Consider the following 23,038-nt stretch of genomic DNA (forward strand, 5'->3'; position numbering starts at 1 on the left):
AGGCAGAAAATGCTGGAAAGACAGTTCGAAAGGTTTGGATTTACAGCAAATATCAGCAGAAAGAAACTGGACAGCCGAAGAATGAACAAAGAAAGCATGCATTTCTGGTCACCCCGGTTGTGTGCATTGATGCAGCTACTATATTCTTCCAGGCAGCTCAAACCAGCTCAATCAGGCCATTTTCCTCCGATCTTTTACAACAAGACGGTTGTTACTTAATGTTTTTTTTTTTTATATAGCACTAAATAAATAAAGTTCCAAAATAAATAAAAAATTATTGACTGTATAACGCAACCTGAAAAAACTATTAATGTGGATTTTTGACTATAGTTCCAGCGATCAACTAACGGTGCAGATTAATCGGCAAAAACTGATGAATCTCTAATTTTATGCGTTGTGCTGCTGCCTGTCCAGATACAAGTCCAACAATACAAGCTTTTATCATTTACGAGCCGTGGGCGGGGCATTTCCAGCATTTCTGAAGGTTTTCTAACTGAATCCTGTACATATTGTTTCCTGTGACCCCAGCCAGAAGAGCTGACCCTGCTGCTTATCAAGCTGCGACGGCAGCAGGCCGAGCTCAACAGCATCCGAGAACAGACTCTCGCTCAGCTAATGCAGCTAAACATTGATGCCTCCAACCCGAAGGTCAGCCTCGGAGGATTATCCGCACTCGTCTGTGAAGGAATGCTAGTTTTGCTTTGTTTTTTCTTCTCATTTTACAGCATGCTGCTGTGTTTACGTTTTATTGTTTGGTTGGTCCATTTTACCCTTTACTAACGGTGGTAACGGCTTCATGCAGATGTTCTGTCATGTTAATAGACTTTTTGTCCTGCATGAGCAGTGTGTCCTGGGTGTTTAATGGACCAGCCGGCTGCTGTTCCCAGGCGCCTCGTACAGTCATTTATGCACACAGTTTACAGTGTGTGTGTGTGTGTGTGTGTGTGTGTGTGAGAGTGTGTATAAGTGTTCTTCCTGGGGACTGGTTCCAAACACAGTTTCAGAAAGACACTTGTGTCTTTTCTTAACAACCATGACATTCAGAATTCTTTTTGGATGCTTCCGTTAAATCTGCTTGTACATATTTTCTAGTATTTTCTAAGATACACTAGTGCATGATGAATTAATAAGACCCTGCACTGCACCTCGTCCCAGCAGACACCTGCTTGAAACTTTATTTTTTTTCCAGTTGTCAATGGCTTCTTAGTCACTTTATTTTTTTAATGCTGGTTTGAATCTCTTGCCTGTTTAAGGGCTCTTCTGTCTCTCACTACTCTTCTCTTTCGCATTCTTCTTTATCTTTTTCACTGCCTTCACTAGAATAAGGTGCTCTCTCATCACCTGCAGAGGAACCTTATGTATCTGGACAGCCAGGTGAGGGCACGTCTCTCTCTCTTTCTCTCTCTCTCTCTCTCTCTCTCTCTCTCTCTCTCTCTCTCTTGTCTGGTGAACATGAACTTATACTTGAAATGTATCTCACCGTGCAGTAATAAACCACAAAAGACACACAAGGGGATTGTTATGGCCGTAATTAATTATGACGCATATCTAATATGCGGTACAGAATTCAATTATTTACTCGTTCATGTAACCGCTGCAGAGGTTTTGTAAATATTGTATAATTGTCGTTTGAGTTGAGGCCATTGGATCGATCTTAATACTAATGAATGTAATTTCCAGCTAACGATTTTTTGCATAAAAATGTAATTTTTTTTTAATTTTTGTAAATAGATAATAGAAAATACAATCCATTACTATTTCATTTTAAAACATCCACCATATTTTTGTTTAAATACCTACCAAACATGTGCCCCTTTAAAAACATTTGGTTTTTTTTCATAAACTAAGAATGTAATAAAATTATATTTTTAGATTTATAGGATGTACACCGAACAGCTATAAAATTAAACCCACCTGTGTAATATTGTGTATTTCCTCTTTGTGCCACCAAATGAGCCTGGACTTCACAAGACTTCTAAACGTGTGCTGTGGCATCTGGCATCAGGACGTTAGCAGTAGATCCTTGAAGTCCTGAACAATGTCAGGTGGAGCCTTCATGAATTAAACTTTTTTGTCCAGTGTCCCGTAGATCAGAATGAGTTCTGAGGAATTTGGAGGAGGTTAACACCTAGAACTCTTAGTCATGTTCTTCGAAACTGAGTAATTGGTTGCAGTGTGAATGTACAAGGAGCATTATCCTGTTGAGTGAGACCACTGTTATTATACAATGCTCCAACATTGTTTCGTAGGAGGTACATGGCAAAGGAACATCCACATGAGTGCCAGAACCCAAGTTAGTCAGCAGAACACCACCCAGAGCATCACACTGCCTCCACTGACTTGTCTTCTTCTCATAGTGCATACCTGGTCTTCCCCAGCTTAGCGATGTACCCAGGTGTCCAAATGATGTAAAATAACTTTTTATCAGACCAGGCCACATTCTTCTACTGCTCTATGGTCCAGTCCTGAAGCTTACGTAGGAGTTTTGGGTGGTGTACAGGAGTCAGCAGGAGCATCCTGACCACTATGCAGCTTTGCAGTAAATGCTGCACTGAGTGTTCTGACTCTTTTCCATGAAAGGCAGCATGAATTTTTTTTTTTAGGGGATTGTGCAAAAATTCCCCTCAAATATCAATGAGCTTTGACCATTACTTGTTGCCAGATCATTACTTTCCACAGAGCATTTTCAGTATGTACTTACCGACAAAAATACCAAAATATACCACAAGAGACCTGCTGTTGATGCTCTGGCTCAGTCATCTAGCCATCACAGTTTGACCTTTGTCAAAGTTCCTGAGATTCTTAAATTTTTCCTGTTTCCAATACAATAACTTTGTGAACTCACTGTTCACTTGGTAACTAATATATCAGAATTTCCACAGGTTCCTTTGTAGGGAGATAATCAATGTTAATCAAGTCACCTGTCTGTGGATTTGATATTATGGCTGCTCGGTGTAACTGCAGTTTACATGCCAATTAATTGTAGATTAATTGACTTTTATTGATTAATGTTTTTTTTGGGGGGGGGGGGGTTTCTTCAGCTTTGTCATGACTTGAAATGGCCAGATTTAGAAGCAGGTCATTAGATAGTACACAGTTGTAATATTTCTAATCTTAGTTTAACATAAAGTCTAAGTTCGAAGGAAAGTCAGTTTACACAGGCTAAATGTTCTAAATGCTAATTTTCTAAATGAGGCAAAATGCAAATGTGTAATCAAATGTTTGAAAACAGAAGCTTTTGTTTTCGAGCCCCAAAAAGATTCAGGGGATAAAAAATGTGGACTGAAGCCCCTTGATAATTTCTTTCCCTTTGCTGCTAAATGGATATGATGATAAATAAAAAATGTTTTATTTTAAAAAAAAAAGCTAATAAAATAAACCTCTTTAACAAAATATAAAGGAGAAGATGGAAAGACTTAAAACAAAGATCTAGGTTGCCATTATATTGCTGCTGAAATATTCCTGGTTGTAATTAGCACAGAAATTGCTGCTAATGTGTCCTAATTGGGCAATATGGCTTTCACCCAGCTTGTAAAATAGCATTGATCTGGCACATCTGATTTTTCTCACAAAACACTAATCTCTCACTTTACTGCTGTGGTTTTTACTGTCATGAAACCCATCTGAACAGTTTGTATGGTCAGGGTTTTTTTTGTTTGTTTTTTATTAACTCTGATGTAAAATTTTGCCATCAGTGTATAAATATAAGGCTCTCCACGTGTCAGCCCTCACAACACAGAAAGCTAAAGAACCTTCAACACAAAAACAGAGGTCGTACAATGTAATGGATCCAAAACACAGTTGTTTAAGTTGTTTAAGTTGCTTAAATGCTAAAGATGTTTTGTAGGATAGAAATGAAAATGACACTCGAGCTTATTGGCTGCAGAGAAACAGGAACAGATTCTGCTAATGTAGTAACAGGTCAGTGAGTTAAAGCTTGAGGTCATGGTGTTTAAAGCCTTCAGGAGGCGTGTCTCTGTTTGTAAATATGATCAGGGAGGAATTTCACATTGTGCTGGAGCTTTTAGCAGCATGTACAGTGTGAGGCGTGAGCTGGGACATGATGCCCAGTGATTTTTGTGTACCACAGTATAGCTGAATTCTTTCACTGAAAGGTTTTTGATTATTTTTCAAAAAAAAAATTGTGTGAAAGGAAATCAAATAAATAAATAACTTTTACAGATATATAAATGTGCTAAATCTAATACTTCTTAATCTCATTCCTAAAAGTCTAGTGATGGACAATGCAGAGACTTCATAGTCATTGTATAGTACAGGTACAAAGCAATAGAATGCAGTTTAGCATTCACCAGAAGTGCAGATAAATATGCAAATATATGTACAGCATGTAATATATAAGTGGAAAAATGTACAATAATTAAATATAAAAATGTGCTAAAAATCATGTGAGATTTGTGTGAGTGTAACAGTAATAATCACTAAGATTTCAGCTAAAGGAGCTATTTATAGCATATAAACAGTCATGCTCTCACCAGGAGGGAATTTTTTACTTTCTTGAAGTTAATAAGGGAAAACTTTCAGCATGTCATGTTACAAAGAAATAGTCCTCTGTCCTGAAGACTCGTGGGCATTCTGCAAGTCAGTAAATGCATTTTCTTACAAAATGTACCAAAAATGCCCAGATTTAAGGCTGTTTATTGTATTTCTTTGTGTTTGTCACAGTTAAAGTAACCCTGAAAGTTGTGTCGAGATCCATTTTCCATGTTCTTGATTAGGATACATCAATATTTGTTATATAGATTCATCTGGTACAGGATCTGAGGCACTGGAAGCTTTAGTTGTTTAATGAGCTATACCAAGCTGCATGGGCTGAGGAGACGTTTGTTTTTTTTTCTTACTCTGTCTCTCTCTCTCTCTCTCTCTCTTTCTCTCTCTCGCTCTCTCTCGCTCTCTCTCTCTCGCTCTCTCTCATTCTTTCTCTCACTTTTCCAAAGATAGACCTTCCCAGTGGACTTCGAGATCATATTTTGGCATTTTGATTGGCTGATACGCTTCCATGTCAACAGTATACTTGGTGTATATTGAGCATTTTAGCACAACTTTTAAGCACCCAGGGTATTTGCTTGGTGATGTAGGCAGGTTCGCTTGGCACACTGAGTGGTGCCACTCAAAGTCCTGCTTCTGCTGCATACAAATTACTGCTACCACTTAGCCAGAAGCTATTTCTGTTGTACATTAAGACTTTTCCAAGACCAGTGCCAAGTTGTTTAGTTCTTAAAGGGTTAAGCAATTAATATAATAGGTTACACATAAAATTACACGTAAAAAAACAAACTTGTAAACCGAGAGTTAGTTTAACAATGCAATAAATACACAAATTCACAATCACATGACCAACAGAAGACTTGCAAAAACGGACTAATCAGAGTTCAATTCGTTCCATCATTGTTGTTGTGTAATGATGGGCACTTAAATGCAAAACTGTTCATGCAAGCTGTGGTCCTGAGCCATTATTGTAGACTGTTAAACTTAATCACAGTTCAAATCCATCCTCAATGTTCTTGAGTTCCTCAGTAACTTTATGGTTCTTTAGGCTGTTGAGGTGGAACCATCCCCAGCTGCACAGAGTGAAATCTCATTGAAGAGAACTCCATCCAGAGGTCGTGTGTCGAGATGAATCAGGAAGATCCAAAGAAAAGAAAGATAGGAACACTGGTTGCTGGTACCACTGGTAGAGAGAGAGAGAGAGAGAGAGAGAGAGAGAGAGAGAGAGAGATACTTTGGAAGGAAACATGGACAGAGTACTGTATTCGTGATCATGTTTATACTTAATGTGTCACTTAAAAGTAGGACTGAACCAATTCCTTGACTAATTTGAACACAAAAATGCAAATGATTAGTTTAGTCCATTTAACTACACACAGTGCGCGGTGTTTTCCTGCAGACCATTAATACTGACGCACCACTAACGCTAAACTCTTGAGCGCTCTGGACAGGTAGACACTATGGAAGCCCGTTTCTGCCACATAAAAAAAAGTTTGCCTAATTCCGACTTTTTTTCTCACAATTCTCACTGTATTTCTTGTGATTCTAACTTTTTTTCCTCGCAAATTCTGCCTTTTTTTTTTTTATGTGGCGGAAACTGGCTTTTATACAACATAGAAGAAGCTGCAGAATGAAGGAACGGGAAGAAAACAGGGAGGGTTGAGGAGATGATTCAGGCAAAAGAAAACGACAAGAATTCCAAATGAAAACAAAGAAAACACTGTAAATATTTGCATTTTGATGTAATGTAGCTATTAAATGCACTAAATTGGTTTTAAATGAATAACATAAAATGTACATTTTTCTAGAAAGGAAACAAATGACTTGTTTATTTTAAGAGACCCGTCTTTTTTTTTTTTTTTTCTTGTATATTTAGTATTGCTCTGTAATGAAGAAAAACTACTTCTTATCCGATTACTCGATGGAATAATCTGTAGAATACTCGGTTACTAAAATAATCGATAGCTGCAGCCCTATTGCAGCCTTATTGCCCCTGTGTGAATACGTTTTTATACTTTTATTTATTCTATAAATATATAAACCAATAAAATATTTAGTTCATGAAATACTTTTGGGATTAATCAACTGATCATTTGATTCCACACCTCTGGCTATTTTTTGTTTCATTTTTATAAATTTTTACAGCGTGTTTCTCTGGTATTTCTGGTTCTTTATACTGAGTAATTTATTGGGTGGGAGTGAAGTGTTGGTACCATTGGTTTATGGCACTACAATGCCAAGAATAGCTTCCTGTGTAGAAAGCACTTGAGTAAGCCTCACCCTGGAGGGGTGTTTCAGACTTCAAGTTAACGACAGGTTTATATTGATGCACTCATTCAGCTATAGCAGATGCTTCACATAACTAAAGATTACTAATAAATGAGTAAAAAAAGAAATACATTTATTACCAGAGCAAATCTAATAAGAGTCGATTCGGTGATGTTTCATGTGTTAGGAAACATTTATGGGCCATTTATGGAAGGAGTCTCGGTTGTCAGCATTTAGAAAAAGTAACGAAAGTTTCCCGAAACTGGAAAGTCTTCAGGACAGAGGAGTTTCCACTTTCCAATTTCTCTGTAAAATGACAAGCTGTGTTATTGTTCAGAATGAGATATGTAGAAGGGAACAGCACTCTCTTCTATTTACACTAGTAAATAGTTTCTCGCATGATTTGCAACATTAAATATGACTGTTAGATACCAAATTGTGCATCATTTATAGAGCACTGAAGAATTGTACTGGATTGTGTAGTTGAAGGAAATAAAAATAAGAAATGCTGTATAACTACATGTTGTGCAGTGTGTTAAGGTTTACTTTTGGAGAGTTTTTTGCTCTTATTCTTACTCATTATAACAAAGACATAAAGCCACACATGTGCACAAACCTGTGAAACCTTTAGCAGTTCTGTTCTATGCTGAATGCTCTTCCTCCTCCTCACTACACCAGATGAAGCAGAATGAGCCTATAATCTTCATGATTCACACTATGATTGAGAGCTCGGCACCGAGGCCTCAACTATACCAGCAAGTAAGGTCTTGATGTACATCCAGTTTTGCACCCGTCTCTCGTATTCACAGGACCTTCTGTTACTCCTCCCTCACGGCCTCATCCAGTGTCGGGTCTATTAAAGCACATTCCATTGTTCTTTTTGGTGGTTGTTCTTTTCTTGCAGATGGTGTTAGCATGGCTTGAATGTGTTGTGTTCTCTACAACGCCATGTGAACTTGCCGACAGACGCTGGCCTGATCACCCCATTGAACGTCATTTGCGATGCACATTCATGCTGGCTGCCATGTTTTAATAATAAAAAAAAAGGAAGTAAAAAAGGAAGATGATTTAACTGAACACAACCATTTTTCTGTGTTCACGTTTCCTTGTGAGGAAAAGGGAGTGGAATTTCCACTCTGTTTATTACTTACAGTATTTCTAATCTATAATTGACAAACAGGCTTAAAGGGAAAGATAAGTGTTGAGCCTCTCAGCTTGGTAGCTTCTTTGCAGCTCATGGAGGACGTCCTCTCAGCCACGCTCGCTGCATCCTGCTTTTCATTACCTGAGAGGATCTGCCATGGCCAGCAGTTAAGTCAGTTAATATGACTGAAAGCTTAGCCGCCTAGCATTTCCAATCAATGCTTTTTAAATTGAATAGGACTCATTGAGACATGCTTATTTTGTCCTGTAATATCCATCATAAGCCTGACTCGAGATTTCATCTTCCTACTGCATTCTGTGGGAATAGTTCATGCAAGTTTTTTTATTTAAAACTTTTTATTTCTTTTTTGTCCCATATGGAATCTTGTCTTTCCGTATGTATGTCCTGCTCCGCTCCTGGTGTCTCGTAATACAAGTTATGAATGTTTCACAGACATGTTGTGTGCCGGCGACACACCCACACTTTTGCCACTTTTAGAACATAAATGCTTATAAAAGTGCCGCTGCCGACCTCTTCATTTTCACTCCCCTGCTCCCTTTATCATCAGCTGAATGACTTTGTGTGTGTATGTGTGTGTGGGGACGCTGCATTAGAGTCATCCTGCAGCATTAAAATGTTCAGATATTAAACTACAATCAGCTCCATTTCTACTGTAACCCAAGTGACACTTGTTTAGAAAGTGGGAGGGTTGAAATAGTATTAGTGCCCATTTAACTGATCAGTGTGACTGCTGCGAGTTCCGCGTCAGGGGAAGGGGACGGGTGCTTGTACCACCTGCGTGTTTCCAACCTGAATCTGACTGCTGCTTGTTATTGCAGATGAGTCCTGAGGCATACAGCGACAGCATCTACGGCTACAGATCTGAGGAACTGGATGTTGATGTAAGTTGACTACTATGTATTTTGAATCAAGCTTATTGCCGTGGATAAATTGTTTCACAATTTGTAGGCACAGTCTTTCACAGATGAGGCATGTTGCAGACATTAAATTTAAAAGTAGCTTCTTTTTTTCTTAAAATAGTACATTTCCTATTTAATAGATATACATGATACTGTTAGAACATTTGTTAGTGAAAACACAGACAAATGCAAATCAGATGTTTTGTCCCTGAAATTATTCACAGCTTTAATTGGTACATCTTTATGTAGGGTCACATTGTAGAAGCGTGGAGATGTTTAGGAGAGAAGGCAGTGGAGTTTTAACAAGATTGTTTAACAAGATTTTGGAAGGTGAGAGGGTGCCTGAGGAATAGAGTAGATGTGTGTTTGTACCGATCTTTAAGAATAAGAGAGATGTGCAGACCTGCAGTAACTACAGGGGAATAAAGTTGATCAGTCACATCATGAAGTTATGGGAAAGAGTAGTGGAAGCCAGGCTGAGAGAAGAGGTGACCATCTGTGAGCAACAGTATGGTTTTATGCCAAGGAAGAGCATCACAGATGCATTATTTGCTTTGAGAAGGTTGATGGAGAAGTAGAGAGAAGGTCAGAAGGAGTTGCATTGTGTGTTTGTGGATTTAGAAAAAGCGTACGATGGGATGCCGAGAGAGGAGTTGTGGTATTGTATGAGGAAGTCAGGTGTGTCAGAGAAGTATGTGAGGGACATGTATGAGGACAGTGTGACAGCAGTGAATAGTGCAGTAGGAATGACAGACAGGTTCAAGGTGGAGGTTGGACTGCATCAAGGATCGGCTCTGAGCCCTTTCCTGTTTGCAGTCGTGATAGGCAGGTTGACGGACGAGATCAGACAGGAGTCTTCGTGGACTATTGTGATTTGTGGTAAAAGTAGGGAGCTGGTGGAGAAAAGCCTGGAGAGGTGGAGATATGCGCTGAAGAGAAGGGGAATGAAAGTCAGTAGGAGTAAGACAGAGTGCATGTGTGTGAATGAGAGGGAGGGCAGTGGAGTGGTGCGGTTGCAGGGAGAAGAGGTGGAGAAGGTGGAGGAGTTCAGGTACCTGGGGTCAACAGTGCAAAGTAATGGAGAGTGTGTTAGAGAAGTGAAGAGAAGAGTCCAGGCAGGGTGGAGTGGGTGGAGAAGATTAGCAGGAGTGATTTGTGATAGAAGAGTATCTGCAAAAGTTAAAGTTTATAGGACTGTGGTGAGACCTGCGATGTTGTATGGTTTAGAGACAGTAGCATCGAGTAAAAGACAGGAGGTGGAGCTGGAGGTAGCAGAGCTGAAGATCTTGAGGCTTTATTTGGAAGTGACGAGGATGGACAGGATTAGAAAGTAGTTTATTAGAGGGACAGCGCATGTAGAAAGTTTTAGAGACAAGGTGAGGGAGGCGAGATTGAGATGGTTTGGACATGTGTAGAGGAGGGACATGGGGTCGGGACGGATGATCCGCTGTAATTACCCCTAATGGGAGAAGCAGTAAGAAGAAGACGACGACATTGTAGGTGTTATTAAACACTTTATTTTGTGTAAAAAAAATTTTTTTTTATTACTTTTATTACTCAATGATACAGGTTTTTGTTTGTTGTTTTTATTATTATTATTATTATTATTATTATTAATATTATTATTTTTAAAGAGTAATTTTCTTTATCCTGAGTAAAAAAAAAAAACTCCAGATGGTCTCAATGCAATATTAACTCGAACCCCTTGGAAGCCCCGCTTGCTTTCTCTCATAGTAAACGGAGAATTAGTAGTCATTAGTCGGTCTGTTTGACGAAGCTAACATTTGAAGAGTATAACATTAGTTAACTTTATTTTATAATCAATTTATAAGCAAGTCAGCTGAAAATAACCAGTAACTGCAGTATAGTGGTTAAGTGGTAGCTCTGTGGTTAAGATGGTGGACTTTGGAACGGAAGGTTGTAAGTTCAAATCCCAGAACCACTGAGCCGCCTCTGCTGGGCCCTTGAGAAAAGTCTTTAACCCTCAACTGCTCAGTTGGATAGATGAGATAAATTGTAAACACTGGATAAGGTTGTGTGCCAAATGTAATATTGTAACAACTGAAACATATTAAGCAGAACAACACCAGAGCATCAAATCAAATATTTTATGGATCGTTTTATAGCTAATTAAAAAGTGATTAAACATGCAGCTTGCTCTGCTGCATCACTCAGCTGAATCACATGGTTTTGTCAAAGCTAACACTGTTGGATCTGGAGTGTGTGTATGTGTGTAAGAGGTTCACATTATCATTTTCTTTAGAATTTCTGTATGTTACATCTTTTATCCCAAAAAAGCAAGAAAGAAAGGAAACTTTTCTTCTGTAATCTACCCTATAGTTTAGTATTACACGAATGCAATACTGAGCTACTACTCAAATAATACCTGCTCAGCCAGTGGTTGTGGCTGTGGCTGTGCATCACCCTCTGTCCTCATGGACATTATATTCAGTAAACTGTTCGACTTTACATTCTCATGAAGGAGATAAAGGAATTTTACTCCTGCTTATTTCTTTAGGCTAAGTTAAGCAGGTTGTGTGAACAAGGCAAAGTGGTGCGGACCCAAGAGGAGAAGCTTCAGCAACTCCACAGAGAGAAGGTAGTCCACACTTTACAGAGCATCCAGAAAATATTCACAGCGCTTCACTTTTTACACATTTTATTTTACAGCTTTATTCCAAAATGGATTAAATTCATTATTTTCCTCAAAAATCTACAAACAATACCCAATAATGACAACATGAAAGAAGTTTTTTTTTTTTAATCTTTGAAAATTTATTTAAAAATATTCACATAAATAATTCACATATGTCCAGCCTTTGTCATGACACTCAAAATTGAGCTCAGGTGCATTCTGTTTCCACTGATCTTCCTTGAGATGTTTCTACAACTTGATTGGAGTCCACCTGTGGTAAATTCAGTTGATTGGACATGATTTGGAAAGGCACACACCTGTGTATATGAGGTCCCACAGTTACAGTGAATGTCAGAGCACAAACCAAGCCATGAAGTCCAAGGAATTGTCTGTAGACCTCCGAGTCAAGTGCTTTTCACAACAGACATTGTCTCAAAGCAGCTTTACAGAATTTTAAGAAATAAGGTCAACGATGTGCATTTATCCCTGATGAGCAGCCATGGGGACTGTGGCAAGGAAAAACTCCCTTAGATGTTATGAAGAAGAAACCTTGCGAGGAACCAGACTCAAAAGGAGGAACCCATCCTCATTTGGGTGACATCAAGAGTGTGATCATAAATCTTTCAACAATACAGAACACTGGAGAGTGAGAACTAACATGAGCACTGGAATGTAAGAGTATGAGTAATGTTCTTTCTACAGTCTTTTACAGTCATTTGTGGTTATAAAACTAGGAGCTACTGAGCAACTCATAAAATAGCTCAACATTTGCGATCATCACAGATCCAACACCAGCTTCTCCATGCCAGAGCCTTTAAACACTCAAGGAGGTCCAGTGTCCACACTGCACATAAAGTGGGATCCAAATGGCGCTGGTACGTCTCTAGATGGTTCATGATGTTTGCGGTCTCGCCATCTACTTCTTTAAAGGTCCACAATCTTCATAAGGTGGGACGTGACTGGGGCTGGAGCAACCTCAGGATGCCTCGGGATGGGTAGAGAAAGAGAAGCAGTGGAGAGGAATTAGCGTAGCTGCTGTTCATGGTATTAACAGCACAAGTTGATAATGTGCATGTGATCAGATGTCCTGGAGCACAAGGTTATGATGTGAGACGTATGTTATGTGTAGGCTTTGCTTAAAAGATACGTTTTGAATCTGTATTTAAACTGGGAGAGTGCGTCTGAGCCCCGAACACTGTCAGGAAGACTATTCCAAATTTTAGGAGCTAAATGTGAAAATGCTCTACCACCTTTAGTGGACTTTGCTATTCTAGGAACTACTAGAAGTCCGGAGTTTTGAGATCTCAGTGAGCGTGACAGATTGTAGCGTGTTAAAAGACTGGAGAGATAATTGGGAGCTAAACCATTTAGTGTTTTGTAAGTAAGTAGCAGTAGATTGTAGCGGATTTGAAACCTAACAGGTAGCCAGTGTAGGGACGATAAGATTAGGGTTATATGATCATATTTTCTCAACCTTGTGAGAACTCGCTGCTGCATTCTGGACAAACTGTAGCTGGTTTATTAATGATGCAGGACAACCACCAAGTAATGCATTGCAATAGTCCAGTCTGGAGGTCATGAATGCATGGATGAGCTTCTCTCCATCAGATATAGACAACATTCTTCTTAGCTTAGCAATATTTCTAATGTGGAAGAAGGCTGATTTTGTAACATGGTTTATATAATTTTTAAAAGACAAGTTGGTGTCTGAGATAACTCCCAGGTCTTTTACTGTTGAACTAGTAGGTACAGAATAAATCATCTAAATGCAGGTGGAAATGCTCAAGCTTCTGTGTACTGGTTTTAGGGCCGATGAGCAAAATCTCCATTTTATCAGAATTTAATAATAGAAAGTTATGAGTCATCTAGTCTTTTAATTCTTTAACACACTGTTATCCAAGCCAATTAAGCTGTATCGTCTGGTTTTGATGAGATATATAGCTGGGTATTATCAGCGTAATAGTGCAAGCTAATCCCATGCCTTCTAATAATATTTCCTAAGGGAAGCATGTATATTCTGAAAAGCAAGGGTCCTAGAACTAACATCCTTAGTGGTCGGAACAATAGTCCTACCAGGTCGATAACATGGTGAAACACGGCTAATATGCTCTACCGGCAGTGTGTACTATATGAGGTAATGATCTGTGATGTCATCACTCTGAGGTAAAATATCTATATCAGTGACGTCTGCTCCGTGGGATAATATTAAATCTAGTGTGTGATTAAAACGATGAGTCGGTCTGGTGATGTTTTGTTTAACCCCAAAAGAGTTTAATAAGTCAACAAATTATAGTCCTAGGGATTTGAATATCATCTACATGAATATTAAATTCTCCTACAAGCAGCACTTTATCAAAATTTTAATCATTTGGTTTAATGCAGGTCTCGGTGAGACAGACAGCATCGAGATTATTATCTGTGATCATCTCATTTACAATGAGTGCTTTGGGTGCAAGTGATTTAATGTTTAAAAGACCAAACTTTAGAACTTTTTTGTGTTTGCTTATCTGGCATTTTTCAGTTTTAACTGCAATAAGCTTATTTCTGGATCTTGAGTATTTATTTCTTGGTTTTACTACATAAGGAATAGACACGGTTTCTATAAAGTGGGCTGTGTGTGTACTTGTAATTATTTGCTTTGTTGAAAAAAAAATTGTTTTTTTTGAAAAAATTCCAATTATCAACAACGAGAAATTTGTGCTCTCGACACCATGACTGTAACCATTTAGTGCAAAAAGTCTACTAAACTTCTCAATCTCTCGCTGGTGGGAGAAGGGCATTAGTCAGGGAGGTGTCCAAGAGCTCTGAAAGACTCTGAAAGAGCTCCAGCGTTTCTTTGTGGAGAGAGGAGAACCTTCCAGAAGAACAACCATCTCTGCAGCACTCCACCAATCAGGCCTGAATGAAACCACTCACTGCTCATCACCTGGCCAATACAGTGAAGCATGGTGGTGGCAGCATCATTCTGTGGGGATGTTTTACAGCAGCGGGAACTGGGAGACAGAGTAGTCTGATTCGAGAGGAAGATGAATGCAGTAATGTACAGATAAATTCTTGAAGAAATCCTGTTCCAGAGTGCTCTGTACCTCAGACTGGGATAATGGTTCATCTCCCAACAGGACAGTGACCCAAAGCACACAGCCAAGACAACAAAGGAGTGGCTACGGGACGACTCTGTGAATGTTGAGTGAGTGGCCCAGCCAGAGCCCAGACTTCAGCATGATTGACATCTCTGAAAAGATCTAAAAATGGCTGTGCATCGATGCTCCCTATCCAACCTGATGGAGCTTGAGAGATTCTGCAAAGAAGAATGGGAGAAACTGCCCAAAGATAGGTGCCAAGCTTGTAGCATCAAACTCAAAAAGACTTGAGGCTGTAATTGGTGCCAAAGGTATAAATTATTGAGCAAAGACTGTGAATATTTATGTACGTGATTTTTATTTCATTTTTATAAATGTGCAAAGATTTTAGACCCACTTCTTTCATGTTGTCATTATGGGCTATTGTTTGTAGAATTTTAAGGAAAAGAATGAATTGAATCCATTTTAGAGTAAAGCTGTAACGGAATTCTGCTATCTTATATTTTATTTGTTTATGAAACGCTCATTATTGGTTGAAACCTGTTTGTATGTTTAGTGTAATTAGTGTGTGTGTGTGTGTGTGTGTGTGTGTGTGTGTGTGTGTGTGTGTGTGTGTGTGTTCAGCACACCCTAGAAACAGCACTTTTATCTGCAAGTCAGGAGCTTGAGATGTGCGCAGACAATCCAGCAGCTGTGCAGAGTCTCATACAGCAGAGGGATGTGCTGCAAAGCGGCCTTCTAAGCTCCTGCAGAGAACTATCCCGAGTCAGCACTGTGAGTCAGACTCCCACACACACACACTCATGTACACAATGTTGATAATCTGTATTTGTATGATTTTATTAGATGATCAGGTTTGCCAAGAACAGAATTATACTGGAAAAAGAAAATAAATAGACAATATAAAATAAAAGGTAATACACAAACACTGCTGATCCAGCTAAAGGTTCTTCCCTTTTTTCTGACTGTGTCCTCTGTCAGAAAAAACACTCTTCAGGCTCTAAACATCTGGCATGACCCATGCCAACCCCTGTTCACTACTTATAACTGAACCACCTTTATTTCTTATGTTGTATCTATTAAACAATGGATCAGTGAGCTGGTTGGCTTTTAATTGCCTGACTTCAGGATAATCTTGTACACCTGGGAATTCAGATTGAATCAGTAATTCTAGAATGAACTTGAAACTCTTGCATGCCTAAATTACTTATGAATTGAAGCACCCATTAAAGATAGTGTCAGAAGTGTTCAGATGATAAGAACACAGTGTAAGTCTCGACCTGTGGGAGGTATAATGTGAGCAAAACCCTTTCCTCAAGATCTTTTTGAATCCCGCTCATTTCAGAGGTTTGAACATGTGCTGGTATTGCTAACATGCACTCAACGCTACTACATGAACATCCTGACTTCATTATGTGAGAATTGTAGTGCAGAAAATAAAATGGGTCAAATAAAACCAGATGTTCTTTCCCTGTTGTGCCTGCAGAAAGATGCAGCTCTGCCTCTGCCATGTTAATCTGTATTCTATGTGACTCTCAGGACACGCCTCGGCCTCCGAAGTGTTGCGACACGTCATTCACGTAGCAGCGGTGGTGCTGAGAGAACGCACTGGAGAAACATTTTAGTGACGAGAAATCGATCTACATATCAAATATTAGTTACACATTATTGTTCACTTTTTAAATAATTGAAGTATAGTGCATCTACTAATAATTATATATAAATAAATATTTTTAACCCATGCAAAAATATGTTGCAATATGCATTGCGATACTTGTATCCGATGGACACTTTTTAAATCGATGCATCACATTTTTATGCTGATGTACCAATGCGAATCGACTACTGCCATGTCCAGGATTCAACTGTCAGGATTCAACTGTCAGTGCTACACTTCCACTACCCTGCTGTTTGGAGACATAACAGTAAATAACTGTGATTCTCAAAGCGTGGAACGCGCCCCACTAGTGGCGACTAAAGATATGACAATTGGGGCACAATGAACGGAAGCATTTATGTACAGTGGAACCTAGATATTTGTGATCTTGACACTCGCGACCTCGATAGTTCACGACTTTTTATTTGGAACCGGACTGAAAGTAACTCGCAAAATATCTGATAGTTCGCGAGAAAGTTCGGAGTAACATTTCAAAACTGGGTTTGTACTAATAAATTATATAAAAATGTTTGAAAAACTATTTTATTATTGTATTATTCATTTAAAGTAGTAAATAAAACATTTATGATGAGTAATTCACAATTTTTGTTGAGTTTACAGTACATGTACAATTCCTCTTGAAAAGGAACCTTCAAAAGGAGAGTCAAAACCTCTCAAAACCTTTTGTTACTCACGACGAGTCATAAAACGTAACCGCCGCGAGGTAACGAGGTCACACTGTAATCGTGTTTGTGTTCTTCATTAATCTTTATTTATGATTTTCTCTAATAAAGTTCATACTGTGCACTCAAAGCAACCACAAACAAACAATTAGGTCATCAGTAAGGACTACAATTCTTACACAACCACACTTTTATTTTCTCTATTTTTGAACTCTTTCAGTTTCCTGTTATTCCGTTAGATCTTGATATTTTAACAAATGAGACAATTTTTTACTTATTAATATTAAAAAAATTCCTCACCATTTTTTTGGGGTGATGGAGGAGGAAATCAAGAAAACGGCGCTACACATAGTGTATTTATTTTTGTATTACCCCTCTTTATTTATTGAGAGTGGGAGGGGGCGCTAACCATGATCTTTCATACCTCTCATTAAATGTGCAGTTGCACCTCTGGTTTTCTGTAGTCCATTTTCCATGAACCACTTGATTTGTATTTTGATGAAAAAGCTAATTATTTAAGATTTTGTGTCTATTTGTTTGTTTGTTTGTTTTTTTTAATCAAGGAGCTGGACAGAAGTTGGAAGGAGTATGATAAACTGGAGAGTGCTGTGACTTTAGCTAAGAGGAACCTGCTCGATCAGCTGGAGGCCCTTGGCAGTCCTCAGGTAGCTCTACAGTTCAGACCTTCCATTACTTTAGATCTTATCATACGTATAACCCAAGCTGGTTAAAGTGTGTGTGTGTGTGTGTGTGTGTGTGTGTGTGTGTGTGTGTGTGTGTGTGTGTATACAGACAGAACCCCCTAGTCAGCAGCATGTGCAGATTCAGAAGGAGCTGTGGAGGATCCAGGACGTGATGGATGCACTGAACAAAAATAAGCCAAAGAGAAGCACTGAGCCAAGTGAGCGTTACACTGCTCTCTCTCTCTCTCTCTCTCTCACTCTCTTTCGCTCTCTCTTTCTTTCTCTCTCTCTCTCTCTCTCTCTCTCTCTCTCTCTCGCTCTCTCTCTCTCTTTCTCGCTCACACTTTTTCCAATCTATCACATTTTTTTTATCAATTAAAACCTATTGCAAATGCAAATGTTCTGAATATATGTTGGCATGACATTGTCTTTCAGGCTTTCCACTTTCCGGTCTTCAGAAAAAGGAGGTATGTATTTCTTGCTCAGCGAAGCACTGATTTCCTTTCAAACACAAGAGAATCTCAGTGTTACATTCAGGGTCCCAACATGTGATTCACCTACAAGCAGTGACCTCTATCTTGGGAATATTTCCGATCTATAGGAGTCCGATTCAGTGCCCCCACGCCCTCCACTTCCCCACATTTATGAGGGCAGAGGGCGCTTGTGTGCGACCCACCTGCCCGGCCCCAGCCACACTCAGCTTCACCCACCTCGCCCAGGCCCTCACCAACCCGAAGACCGCAAAGCTGCCCAGCGCAATGGCGGTCACAGTGTAAGAGACTGATGATCCCTAATCTCATCCCATTCCCCAGTCATGCTCCATGCTCCTTTTCCAAACAGTGTCCTTTCATTGTTCCATTCTTCACTTATTCATGCTCCTTTGATCAGAATTCACATTGATTTTAACAGTATACTTCCCCAAAAAAACGCGTCGTTTTTTTTCCCTCAGAAATGGATTTTTGTGAACTCGTTCTTGCTCGGATTTTTAGGTTTTTTTTTGTTGTTGTTGATTACAGTGTTTTGCTTCATCATATCATCCCACATAATTTATGTACACTGTCTCACAAAATTGAGTACACCCCTCACATTTTAACAACCATTGTAGTGTATCTTCTCAAGGGACAATAGAAATAAAATTTCGATACATTTTAGAGTAGTCAATGTGCAGTTTGTATAGCAGTACAGATTTACTGTCCTCTAGAAAATAATTTAACGTACAGCCATTATTGTCAAAATAATTGGCAACAAAAGTGAGTACACCCTAAGTGAACATGCTAAAACTGTGTCTAAAGTGTCAGTATTTTGTGTGAGCACCATTGTAATCCAGCACTGCCTTAATCCTCCTGGGCATGGAATTCACCAGAGCTGCACAGGTTGTTGCTGGGATCCTCTTCCACTTCTCCATAATGACATCACAGAGCTGCTGAAATTCACACACACGGCGCTTCTCCACCTTCCACTTGAGGATGCCCCACAGGTGCTCAATAGGGTCCAGGTCTAGAGACATAACTCGCCAATTCATCACCTTCACCTTTCGCATGTTGGAATAATACATGTTGGAATCTATGTTTCCTTTCCTGGTGTTTCTTGGTGTTCCTTACCAGCGCATCACCACACATGCTGGACACCAAACAAGTTTCTCTTAGTCTCATCAGACCACAGGACATGGTCCCAGTAATTCATGCTCTCGGGCAGGTTGCCTCCAGCAAACTGTTTGTGAGTTTTCTTCTGAGCTAGCTTCAGAAGAGGCTCCTTCTGGGGTGATGGTCATGCAAACGGACTTGTTGCAGTGTGCGACGTCTGGTCTGAGCGCCGACAAGTGGACCTTCTGCTTCTGTAACCTCTAAAGCAAGCAGCTGCAGCTCTCATGTGACTATTTTTTGAAGCAGCTTCTGCATCTGACACACAGCACAAGGACTCAACATCTTTGATGGACCTTTGCGAGGTCTGTTCCGAGTGGAACCCGTCTTGGAAAACCTCTGTATGACCCTGTCCACTGTACTGTAACTCAGTTTCAGGGTTTTACTGATCAATTTATAGATTTGGCATCTTTGTGGAGAGTAAAAATTCTAATTCTCAAATCCTCAGAGAGTCTTTACCATGAGGTGCCATGGAGGAACCAATTTTAACTGCTTTAATACAAGATACACATGTTTGTATGGTCCGGTCAAGCAGACAAAAACATAAACATGATGAATAGGATGTGTGGCTTTGCACGGGTTACACGACGTACAGCTGTTATCACTTAGGGTGTACTCACTTTTGTTGGCAGCTAATGGTTGTATGATTAAGTTATTTTTCAAAGGACAGTAAATCTGTACTGCTACACAAACTGCACACTGACTACTCTAAATTATATCCAGGTTTCATTTTTATAGTATTGTCATTTGAGGTGATATACTACATTGGTTGCTGAAATGTGAGGGGTGTACTTACTTTTGTGAGACACTGTAAGTGTATGACTCAATGATGATGATGACGATGATGATGGGTGAGTAATAGAAAAACTTGATTAATACTTCCCAGGGTCAAGACTACAGACTGTATAAGAGTGAGCCAGAGCTGACAACAGTGGCTGAAGTAGACGAGAGCAATGGCGAGGAGAAATCTGAACAGACTGCTGAGAAAGAGCCCTCTAGCTCTAAAGGTGCACACAGCGCATTTTACTTTGCCAAAATGAGTTTTATCTTTCACACCTTATGTTTCTACAATTTCTCATTCCAGTGTCCTATCCGGTGGGAGTAGTGAGCCCAAGGACAAAGTCACCTATGCCGGTGTCCTCCACTATTCCATCATATGTGACTTTGAGGAAGGCCAAGAAACCTGAACCAAAAACAGTAGGTTCCTTTTTAACTAAACCTCATTTCCTGCTGGGCCTGTGGGCCAACAGATCCACTTTACCAGTTTACACCTTGGAGATTACTCAGGGAAATGGAAGAGCTTTAGTATTAACCAGCATTTGTTGACCAATTGCGATTGCTAGTTATGTAACTCTGGATGTGTGAACTATGGAGAACCACCTGGATTCATGAATATGACCTTCTTGCACATGCTGGCCAAGTCCTCTGAGCAAATTCCCAATATGGTTGTATATAATTACAGCACTTGCATAAAATACCAGTGCCATACAGCCCTGGTTTCCATTAAGTCCCTAATGACAGCTGGTATTAGAACCACAGTTACATAACTAACTTGCATTCAGTTCCACCTCGCATAACTCCCTGGGGCAGTGAATGTCAACTGGTCACAAAGGGAACCACCCCACCTCAAGATTTAATGAAAAGGTGTTGAGAGAGGATTTTACCCCACTCACACTGTCATTTCAGTCATGGACTCATAAGGAAAGGTGCTCTTTGGCTTTGCACTTGTTTGGAGTGCAGGGTTCATACGCTTCCTACACTTTTTGAAAAAGTATAAAGAATTATGCAATTTGATTGTGATTTTTAGTTTTGGATTAGTATGGGAAAAACCTTTTAAAAAATATTTGTGTTTCAATACTATTGCCCTATTTTCATCCATCCATCCATTTTCTCCCGCTTATCCGTAATTCGGGTCGCGGGGGCAGCAGTCTAAGCAGGCCCCCGCCTTCGACTGCTGCCCAATCCTCACAGCACCGTCCCTTACGGTCCCTCCTGCAGGTGGTGAGCCCACGGGAAGGCGGCCCCACGTCACTCCGACGTCACGGACCTTGATATTTCCCTCGTAAGGGACCTCCAGAGCATAGAGGGTTAAGGGCCTTGCTCAAGGGCCCAAGAGTGGCAGCTTGGCGATACCGGGGCTTGAACCCCAGACCTTCCGATCGGCAACCCAGCGCCTTAACCGCTGGAGCCACCACTCCCCCTATTGCCCTATTTGGTTTACCAAAATCTAAAATGAAGAGTTTGTAAAAAATTATTTATTATTATTACCGTATTTTTCGGAAAGCACAGACAGGTTTCCAAAACTTGTGCTTTTTTATTTTTCGTGGCAACAGCGTTACGGGTTAGTCAAAGAAACTTAGAAATGAGCATCAGAAAATAATAAGGACATATTCCTCAGTCTTGCACACATGCAGCAATAGCGGAAAAATGCAGTGGGGTCTTACATAATCCTTTGGGTAGTTTACATATTTGAGTCTGGAAAAGTCTGGAATTTGGAAATGAAAAAGGTATGATAGACAAAAGTCACCATCAAGAAACCACCATGAGCACTGTGATACTCTGCAGTGACCACTACATCCATCTATCGAGTACATGCAATGCTAATCTTCTAGCAATACAAGCAGAAAGATTCTTCTTTTAGAAGTCTTCTGGGACACCACCTCTGGGTGCAAACATAAATCTCCCAGGTGTATGTGATCCACACGTCCTTGCAGGCTGTCTGACATTTTCAGTTAATCTAGTTTCACCACATACTCTTATCCTAAATTCACTGTGAGATATAGTGGACATGTCCCAGGTGGTCCGTTGCTTTGGGGCACATAGTAGGCATCCAAATACGGCTGATTTTTTTGGCCATTACAGGCTTTTCTTCTTCAATCATGATTCTATCCAAGTGGAAAAAACTCTTGGGTCAGAGTAGCAAATTTGATGACGCCTGGAGTTTGTTTGGACCTGTGTGTAGTCGTTGCACAATATGCAATGTTTTCGTTGAGATGTCAAATGGATTTATTCATTCTTTATCACTGCATTATGTGTGTAAATCTACTTTGCAACAATGTTCATTGTTAAAAGCGCTATACAAATAAAAATGAATTGAATTGAAAATGGGTGTCAAATAGTCTGTGTGTTTCACACGCAAGGCAACGCCCAGCAACACAATAGGAGCATCAGTGGTGGGCATGAAGCCTAGACTGATCTGCTTATTAATCTGTCATGTGAGCTTAAACGTGTCTCCGAGACCAGCTGCATTATCAACTTTAATGCAGGCAATTTAATTCACTTGAACCTGAATTTAATGTTCATGTGTACAGTGGAACCTCGGAGCTCGCGGCCTCAGCGCTCGTGACCTCGCATGCTCGCAACTTTCATTCTGACCGGCGACTCTCATTCAGATCGGCTCGTGAGCAACCGCGAGCTGCTCAAAACGCTAGTTTTAACATTTCTAATCAAGGTTTATCTCATTAAAATTGTCCAAAAAATGCTTTAAAACTATTTTTATTATCTATTATTATACTGTACTTCTCTACTGCATACTTTACTGTACCTGTACTTTATTTTTTTTAATTAAGCATTGTAATTGCTGTTAATTTACATAAAGTATTGTTAAAATAGTCTAATAATTAAGTGTTATGGAGTAAAATAGTGTTATTTACTCATCTAAATCGATTTCGTATAGTGTTCTTTGGGTATTTACTGGGTTGGAAGGGGCGTATCAAAAGGTTGCGAAAATTCGGAACTCGCGACCGGTCTTGGTCCCTAACCCTCACGAGCTCCGAGGTTCCACTGTATACAGTTTATATAATGCTCATTTAAATAAACAAT

General features: G+C 39.7%; 1 protein-coding gene across 27 annotated transcripts in view; it reads left to right on the forward strand.

Annotated features, from left to right (window-relative positions):
- plekha5 (pleckstrin homology domain containing, family A member 5) overlaps window positions 1-23,038 on the forward strand; it is a 125,663-nt gene that overhangs the window by 96,170 nt on the left and 6,455 nt on the right. For 10 of the 27 annotated variants that reach the window (XM_083528278.1, XM_083528267.1, XM_083528256.1 and 7 more), the window contains 12 exons: window positions 529-648; window positions 1,321-1,374; window positions 7,453-7,533; window positions 8,758-8,820; window positions 11,357-11,437; window positions 15,178-15,327; window positions 17,457-17,558; window positions 17,686-17,794; window positions 18,012-18,043; window positions 18,178-18,348; window positions 20,103-20,223; window positions 20,301-20,413. In XM_083528278.1, coding sequence (XP_083384404.1) covers window positions 529-648; window positions 1,321-1,374; window positions 7,453-7,533; window positions 8,758-8,820; window positions 11,357-11,437; window positions 15,178-15,327; window positions 17,457-17,558; window positions 17,686-17,794; window positions 18,012-18,043; window positions 18,178-18,348; window positions 20,103-20,223; window positions 20,301-20,413 — 1,197 coding nt within the window. Of the gene's footprint in view, window positions 1-528; window positions 649-1,320; window positions 1,375-7,452; window positions 7,534-7,678; window positions 8,080-8,757; window positions 8,821-11,356; window positions 11,438-15,177; window positions 15,328-17,456; window positions 17,559-17,685; window positions 17,795-18,011; window positions 18,044-18,177; window positions 18,349-20,102; window positions 20,224-20,300; window positions 20,414-23,038 lie in introns of those variants that run through there. The other 17 variants (XM_083528268.1, XM_083528266.1, XM_083528271.1 and 14 more) reach the window with 8 other exon arrangements.

This window comes from Silurus aristotelis (genome assembly GCF_946808225.1).
Source record: "Silurus aristotelis genome assembly, chromosome: 24".
Classification (NCBI taxonomy): domain Eukaryota; kingdom Metazoa; phylum Chordata; class Actinopteri; order Siluriformes; family Siluridae; genus Silurus; species Silurus aristotelis.